Raw genomic sequence first — 8484 nt, 5'->3', positions numbered from 1 at the left:
CAAACTTCCGGACGTGTTGATCTATTATATCAAATCACTCAATATTGCTTTCAGTTTTTAATTTCAGGAGCAAATTACAAAGGATGAATGACATTCGTTTCAAATCCACATTGTCCATTGTCGAAATAGAAGGAAAAGAAAAAAACTGGGGCGAACTTTGACCCTAATCCTAATTTAGTGTAATGGAAAAATAGAAAAGAACAAAGCGGAAAAAGTTAGTAGAAATTAAAGAAAAAAGCACAAAAATAATTTCACCAAAAAAGATGAAAGAAGAAGGAAATGAATGACCTTTCAATTAATTTTGGCAAAAGTGACATGACAGTCATTACTCAAAGTGATTGACAAACATATGTTACAACAGAAAATAATAAAAATAGATTTCATTTCATTTTGAAAATTTGAAGAGAACAAGAAAGGTCAAAAATTGCATCCCCGGAGTAATCAATTCATCCACTTTTCAACTCCTCCGCTTTTTCAAGAGAAAATGTAATCGATTAGAGAGAGGATATGGTGTCGTTTACCGTTCATTCCTATAAATGAGCTTTTGAGTGAAATCTGATATGAGAAAAATGTAGGTTGGCAGCATTCCAAAAGAAATTTATATAGTAGACAAAGGGAAGAGAACGAAAATCAATGCTGTCTTGTTGGAGACTCGAGTGAATGGTCTAGTCGGTGGAATATAGTGAGAGAAGGATGACCTCCAGACGGAGGCGGGAGGAGGACGAAGGTCAGCTGGAGTGCGAGAGCGATACCTCACACCCTTTGCACATTAAGGCTGCCAGAGATCTCCTCCATCGACTATCACCATCACCACTACCACCACCACCATTATCTAATAATAATAACAGCTTGAGTGGATGTGTTTTAGTTGGGAGAGAAAGTGCTCTTTCCTCTCTCTCAAGATACAAGACTCTTTTCTCCTCCTTTCCCTCCCTTTCATATCCAATGATACTACACACGAACAACAGCAATGCCTTTTTCTTCAAACTTGACTTTAACGAATTTCGAATTCCTTTCCTGGACTCTTTGAACGCAAACTGAATGATGAATTGATTATTGATCTCTTTCAGGTTAAAGGGGTCAAAATTAAAAAATGCTGCTATAAAGTAAGGCTCATTTAGCATTTTTGCGTCATGAATTTGGGCATAGCCTAGTCCTTATCATGATCAATTACAAGAGATCAAAGAGGGATAGGGAAAGTGAAAGTCGAAGATATTTAGCTATATGATAAAGATATTCATGGCAGACTGAAGCCTCAACTTTGCGTCAACTTGAGCGCGTCAGCTGTCAAATTTTCAACATTATTCAAAAAAGTTTTTGGAATTAACGATTCTTTTTATAGCTGTTTATCAGCGTTAGTTGTGGAAGATATTATAACTAAAAAATTCGAGCAACTTCATCCTTAGGAGGCACTAATTTCATGAACTTTATGGAGTCACAGAGGTCAACTTGACAATTTGGATCAATCAGTGCAGAGGTCAGAAGTTGACTAGGATCATTGGGCATCGTACCAGATACAAATGGTTTTCGAAAGTCCGTTACATTACTAAAAACAATACTCATTTCAGAATGACTGCAAGTGGCCAATTAGAATGTTTGCAAAGATCTACCCTTTGTTCGATATATTTGTGTGACATTATTGTCTCTAACGAGACTTTCTCTAAAAAAAAAAAAAAACCTGCCGGAATCACTTCCAAGAAGAAAACCGGAAACGAACGGGCAGTCTCTTTTCTTTCATACTTGATAAGACGTAGTATATATATGGATAGAATCATACTTCAATAACGGGAATTTCTGTAAATTTGTCAATAAAAGGTTTGGTTTAATTTGTTAGCTGAAAATTGCAATTTCTCTCGAAAGTGTTTTTAAGGAGGAAATTGTTCAGCAGCAGAATTATTGCAACTGATTTCATTAAAGTTATCTTAAGACGAAGTTTCAAGAAGCTTCAAAAAGATTCAAATTAGAATTTTTGTATCAAAAGCCATCCTGCCGATACAATCCTCTCCCTTTTATGCTCTCCTGATCTTTGCCTCAGAGATCGGATTTCGACCTTACGTAATTCGTAGGGTAGGAGAATGAGAACAGATCAAAAAAAAACAAAAAATCATTTGGATAAAACCTGAATCACTTTCAAAAACACGAAAACAGCAACAAAAGGGAGAACATTCTCCTTTCATACTAAAATGAAATACACAGCAAAAAGAAAGAATACTGGAGGAAGGTAAGAACTATTGAATAAATTTAAAAGACGATGAATTAATGTATGCATCCAGTGATGCCCATCCTACCCTTCTTGATTCAGGAACAGTACGATAAGAGGCAATCATCGGTGACTCGGACAGCTTATTAGTCACCCGTCAATTTAATACTTTCTTTTTCCAAAGCAACGAAACAATGGCAGAAATGAAAAGTGAATACTTTTAGCTAGGAAATTTCAATTCGCTTCAATCAAATGTTATCAGTAAAAAAGAGAATAGGAATGAATGTGAAATTGCTGAAATCTTCATTACTTGGAGACTTCTTCTAATTTTGGAAATAAACTAAAGTGCTATGGAATTCGGATCTCTACGGCATCACTAATATGCCAAAGTAGAGAAGGCGGAACTGGTCACGTCGTATTTTCCTCTAAAGACAGCACTTATACTCTTACGGCTGTACCTTATCATTCGAATTGGATGAACCCATGGACTACGGTATCTGCAATACTTCATGTTCTTCCCCTCAAATGTCTAAAGATTTTAACAAAAGCAATGAGATTTCGAAGTCTTGTCGTAATTGTTCATAATTGTTAGAATGATATCTTTATCCAATCAAACAATTAAGGGTAAAACAAACTAATATAATTGAATCGAAATTCAGAATATGTGGCGTGATTCTCTCAAAGATTGTCTTTTGATTTTGAGGAAAAATAAATGAGGGATGAGAAAAAATTTTAAAAAAAAAGAAAAAAGCAAAGGAAATGAAATGTTCCCTGCTGGTGAGAGAAGTTAATGATGAGGTTTAAGAAATTTCAGTCCCGTTGCAATGGCAATAAGATAGCAAGCCAAACAACCAGGATAGAATGTAAGCATATCGAAAACTTGCGAAAGAACAGGGACCAGACTAAACAAAACATCCCAACTTTCACGATTCAGATTACATCACTGATAGGGGGAGTTGGGAACCAGAGAATTTTTTCAGTAATTTCAATTGCTCTGACTAAATTTTGACCAGTTCGTTTATTTTAAAAACCAGTGATTATGATACTTGAAAGTTTCATTATTAAATGAAAGGGAATTCCAGATTTACTATTTATAAAATATGTTAAATTTATTTAGTTGTTGATAACAAATTTATATGATAGATTATCCCATTTTAGCAACTGATTATTCATTTTTACTTTATAAAAATAATGGCAAACAGATTGTATTAGCAAAAACATCATGCTAGAAACATACTACAGCAAAGATATAGAGAATAAAAAAGCAACGATTGAAAAAAAAAATTAAAAGATATCAGTTTGGATTTAAGAATTTGTTAAAGAAATGAATCCCGTCCAGCAAATTATAGCCTTATAATGGAAGAGGTGTTCTGATGAATTAACAAAATGAAATTTATCAAATGATAAAACACGGATATCTTATAAATCTAATCCTGAGGAATTTGAGATAATTCAAGAGGAAGAGGCTTGTAAGATAGAATTCCTAGATTTATAAAAATGAAAAAGAGAATATAGCAAAGAGCCGAGAGTAACACAAAACATATTTAATCAAAATTTGAGTACACCGTCATCAACTATTGGTTTCTCCAAATATTCAAAACCATTTACAGTTGCCATCAATGCCGTTAATTTCTCGTTCAACTTTGCCGTCAGATCTGCATCGTCTTTTGAATGCATACTCCAAACAATCATTTTTTGGGAACTCGTTAATAATTCGGCAAGCTCTGGACTCGTTTCCGGATGCTTCTCCACCTGTAATTAATCGTTAGTTCTTATCAGTAGAACAATATTTGCTCTTATGAAAAGGAAAATAGAGACCACTCAGAACTGCATAGTACAACGGCTGGATCGTTTTTCGTGCCACATTTTTTCTACAAAAAAATCTTACTTTTGCAATTAAGTGTGAAACAAATTTCCCCGAGGCGTGCACCGCGATTTTTTCATTTCTTGCCAGCAATATCAGAAGTGTTAAAAGAAGACCGGATGGTGGATCTGTGCACTCGCGCAACTGGCTCACCAATTGGTCTTCATATGTTTTGATTAATTCCACACTGAAAACAAGAACGAGAAAATCCGATATTAATTGTAAACGACAGATGATAAAATAGCAAAATAAAATTTTAAAATCCTGCATCTGAAACACTACCAACTCTTTGCAGAACCAAAGCAGTTTCTCGGTAACAAATTCATTTGTGTAAGTTGATGGAATCTGCTGAATTTAAGCAGAGATATAAACTTTCAATGAAGTATAGAATAATATATATATATATATATTATAAATTTGTTACAATTCGATATAATAAACTTGTTCAAGAAAAAAAAGATTACAAAATCTCATTTGAATTATTCTCAAAAGACAGTGATCATGTCCAGAAGGAGATGAAGAGGCAAATATTCCCAGTTCATAAAAAAATTAAAAAAAAACAAAGATAAACCGCTGCTTTTTGTCAGGCGCTTTTAAATTCAAGGCGCAAATGGCTGAAGAACAAACACCAAACACCGCATCATGAAATGATTCGAGATTCTTTGTTGACAATGATGTGAACAACTTCTCAACTGCCTTACGACTTTCCGCACTTTCAATGCTTGCTATTGTTTCACTTCGAGCCTAAAACATAAAAATCAAGAAAAGAAATGAAAATGGACTTCCCAGTAAAATGTAATGTTAGTTGTACATTATTTTTGCTAAATTTATGAAGAAATCAGCTGAGATTGGAAAATAAGCATCGGTTTAAATGAGAATAAAGAAATACACCATTAAAACAAAATTAATCTGAGTATGAAATAATCAGTAATTGAAAAGTTTATTAAATTCAACCGATTCCCAGTCATGATAATTCCTTCTCCAATACCAGTTGCAAAAACAGTAACATGAATGGTGCATTATTATATGATACCTTTATGGTAAGAGTATCAATATTTTGTGTTCTCGATACATATGATAATACATTATTTGCAAAATGTGTACACAATGTGCGAAGAAGATATATCTTGAGATTAGCAGCCACCGTATCTGAATTCATTTCTTTCTCGAAAATTGCATTGTTTTCATAAGAAAACAACTCCAGGTAACAAATTATTTAATTTTTTTCTAGAATTTTAAACTGACTAAAAATTTGTGCATTTACGATAGCTGAATAATGAGAACTGTTGGAATAGCAATAATTCCTTTTTGGGAATTACCGATACAGTATCGAATTTCTTCTTTCATTAGTATGAATAGAGCATTTACAAACATTCTATGCAGAGCTTGATAATATTATAAATTCAAGACGATTTCTATGTACGAATGTAGCTAAATTAACCTTCAAAAGTAGCTGCGCCATATTCAAAAATACAAATATTATCATACAGTGCACACAATGTTTCCTGCAGCTGTGCATGAACACGTTTTTGATCTTGTATGGATATCGTCCGCACGTTATGCAGCAATAGTTCTGTTCGAGTTTTAAGGAGAATCTCTGCTTTCGTCCATATATGCTCAGTAACATCCTCTAGTAGTTCATTTGATATATCACTTGTCCTTTTCAGCTCCTTGATCAGTTCTTCCTTTGACAATCTAATTAACAGGTCTAAAATTCATGGTGAATAAAATTTAAAAAAGGAAAAGGAACTAATTCAATTGACATTATGCACCATTAAACTCGCAGTAAATGAGAAAAAAGTAAATAATTTCTTGTTTACTTTCAAAAAACCTGCAAAATGATAGGAACTGCCAAAAAATTAACAGAAAAATTCGAATTAATCGCCAAAAAAAAACGAATTCTTCTCTATTATCGAAATTGAAACAACATGCCTGGAGTTGCTTCTTCAGAAATTTGTTTCACAACTTTTCCTTTCCCACCTTTGCCTTTTTTGCTCCTCACTGTATCCCAGTCCTCACCTTGTTTCTATAAGAAAATTTTTTTGCTTTTTAAAAAAATAATAGATGACGAAAACAATATGAGTAAAACAATATAAATGCATGAAGTGCGCATGAACATTTTGGTGCAATATACCTTTTCCAGTTTTTTGGATGCTTTTTGTTTACCCCAAACGGAAGTAATCTCTTCAGCCCGTTTATTGATGAAGCCATCCAAAGCTAGCATTGCAAATGAATGAAGCTGTCGACTGTAGATATAAGAAGTACCAGAGACAGACAACCAATCCTTTAAAAACGACAAATATGAATAAAGCACAAAAGGGAATATGAAGTATGCGTAGATAACAGCTCCATCAATTATGACAAACCTCGCTATTCTTCATCAATGAAACGACCGCTTGCTCAATGTCTTTCTTAGCTTGAGCAATTTCTGGCATATGCAGTCGAATATCAACAACCGATTTGGAATTCATCTAAAATACTGATAACAGTTAAAATTATAATACATCTATATTCTCCCTGTACCTGCGGGAAAATTATCTAGCTTTCAAAACAAATTTTACACTGGTTAACCTCTTCCTTCACAGCTGCTTCAATTTCATTCCAAACTTTTCTGCTTATAATAGCAGAAGGGAAATATATTAACGTCGAATGCTCCGTATCCTTCAATATTTCTTTCATGTAAATCTTTGGCTCTGCTATGGAAAGTTTTTTGAATACCGCTAACTCTGAAATTACGAAATGTATGCTCGGCACTGAACTGAATCGCACGGCTATTTAAAGAATTTTTTCAAAACCTCCGAAAAACACGCCAAATAACTAAAAAACCAAAACATTACTCAAAATTCCCTCCTGCAAGAAAGTCTTTTGTATATACCGCTTAACCAGAATCGTATAAATGTTTGGATGATATAGACAATGGTTTGATGTGCGAGCACCAAATATTTTTCCCGGGATCTGAAAAATTGTTGCCTCGAAGTAAAATGAAAAACACCTGCAAAATTCCTACATATTAAAAGAATGAAATAACGGAGAACCTGAGTGAGTCATTGATATTCCTCAAGAACAGGAATTCTAAAGGACCAATTTTCCGAAGAAACATTCATTTAATTATAAGAATGGTACTTGATAGTGGTTGCTCTGTTATTGCAGATATAAAAAACATTAATACATTATCATGGTGACCCAAACTATGTAATTTTTTCAATAGGAGGGCTCGAACATCGACTGAGCATAGAAAAATTGAAGAGGAATTGAAAATTAATAAATATTGCAAACATAAAAAACAAATATAAATTGGTAGTGGCAGAGAAATTAACTGAAGAATGTTGTTTCCACTTTAACTAGTTACAAACATTGTGCAAAAAACTTCTCCCCATGAGAAACACTTCAAAAAACTCGTTTTTGTGAGAGAACCTCTTTCATTGCATCGAGCTCATCAAAAAGTGACCAAAACATTGCATTTGTTAGTTGCAATTCAGACTGCAGTCTAGTAACTGGAGTCACCCTAAAAACAAGACGATAAAATCATGGTTTCTCCCTTTGAAATAATAGTTCAAGTAAAACATTACGACAAACTTGGTTAGTCCACAAAGCATAGCTCTAATGATATTTCGTTGAGCACATAGATAAGATCGAGTATAAAGTGCATCACCATCGCGTATAGCGTCAACCTTTGAGCCAACTTCTACTAGAACTAAACTGTTTAGTATTTCAGTAGGCAAATCCCATGTTTTTGCTAGCTGCGATATAGAAACGATGCCAACATCCATTAATCGTTCATTCAGGCCTTTGCATAACACAGCTATATAATCCCTGAAGAAAAAAAATTCACTAAATGATATGCTAAAAAAGAAAGCAAATCAAGTGTAAATAGACTAAGTAGCTTTAAAACTACATGATCTCTAATTAAAATGTCATCTGAAAGTTTCAGCAACAGGATTATTTTACACTTAATAACTGATGCTTGTCCAAAAAGCAAGTGAAGGGAATTTCGCTCCAAAATGATCAAGTATTGCCTTTCTTCTACTTATTAAATTAGAATGAAAAACTGTCCGAATTTCACAGATAAGTATTATAATGTTAAAAAAAAAAGCGAAACAACAAATCTGGAAATCAGTTCAGCGTTGCAAAGTATAAAAGTCGATGACTGCCTGGAAATAACAGAAACGGCACTTTCAATATGTTCGTAATCGACATTCAAAGTATGCGCCAAATCATGCAGTGAAACGCGACCTTCTGAAACAAACAAGCAGTGTTTATTAAATATCCTACGTTTGGTCATCTTCCTTAGTCTTTCACTAAGCAATAAATATAGAGTTATATTTTTAAATGGAACTCCTACCGATCCTACCTAATACTAAGTTCTGGATATGAACACAAAAGATATATATATATATATATATATATATATATATATATA

The 8484-nt window shown here is 33.6% G+C and overlaps 2 protein-coding genes across 2 annotated transcripts in view; both read right to left on the bottom strand.

Moving 5' to 3' along the window:
* Positions 1 to 728: 728 nt before the first annotated feature.
* Positions 729 to 1563, bottom strand: LOAG_10476 (hypothetical protein; the record flags this gene model as incomplete). Its single annotated transcript, XM_003146000.1, has 2 exons — positions 729 to 1037; positions 1396 to 1563. 2 exons carry the CDS (start codon positions 1561 to 1563, stop codon positions 729 to 731), a joined length of 477 nt encoding a protein of 158 aa, XP_003146048.1.
* A 2185-nt stretch (positions 1564 to 3748) lies between these two features.
* Positions 3749 to 8484, bottom strand: part of LOAG_16359 (hypothetical protein) — a gene marked incomplete at both ends in the record, with an annotated part of 5268 nt that continues 532 nt past the window's right edge. Inside the window, 13 exons of the mRNA XM_020449012.1 lie at positions 3749 to 3952; positions 4089 to 4251; positions 4636 to 4808; positions 5098 to 5213; positions 5506 to 5772; positions 6045 to 6090; positions 6199 to 6348; positions 6431 to 6535; positions 6636 to 6790; positions 6902 to 7019; positions 7479 to 7569; positions 7641 to 7877; positions 8213 to 8300. Of these exons, the coding sequence (XP_020307561.1) occupies positions 3749 to 3952; positions 4089 to 4251; positions 4636 to 4808; positions 5098 to 5213; positions 5506 to 5772; positions 6045 to 6090; positions 6199 to 6348; positions 6431 to 6535; positions 6636 to 6790; positions 6902 to 7019; positions 7479 to 7569; positions 7641 to 7877; positions 8213 to 8300 (1913 nt within the window). The remainder of the gene's footprint in view (positions 3953 to 4088; positions 4252 to 4635; positions 4809 to 5097; positions 5214 to 5505; positions 5773 to 6044; positions 6091 to 6198; positions 6349 to 6430; positions 6536 to 6635; positions 6791 to 6901; positions 7020 to 7478; positions 7570 to 7640; positions 7878 to 8212; positions 8301 to 8484) is intronic.

The sequence above is a fragment of the Loa loa genome (genome assembly GCF_000183805.2).
Source record: "Loa loa unplaced genomic scaffold supercont3.1, whole genome shotgun sequence".
Classification (NCBI taxonomy): Eukaryota; Metazoa; Nematoda; class Chromadorea; order Rhabditida; family Onchocercidae; genus Loa; species Loa loa.
This window is presented reverse-complemented; position numbering and strand designations above follow the sequence as displayed.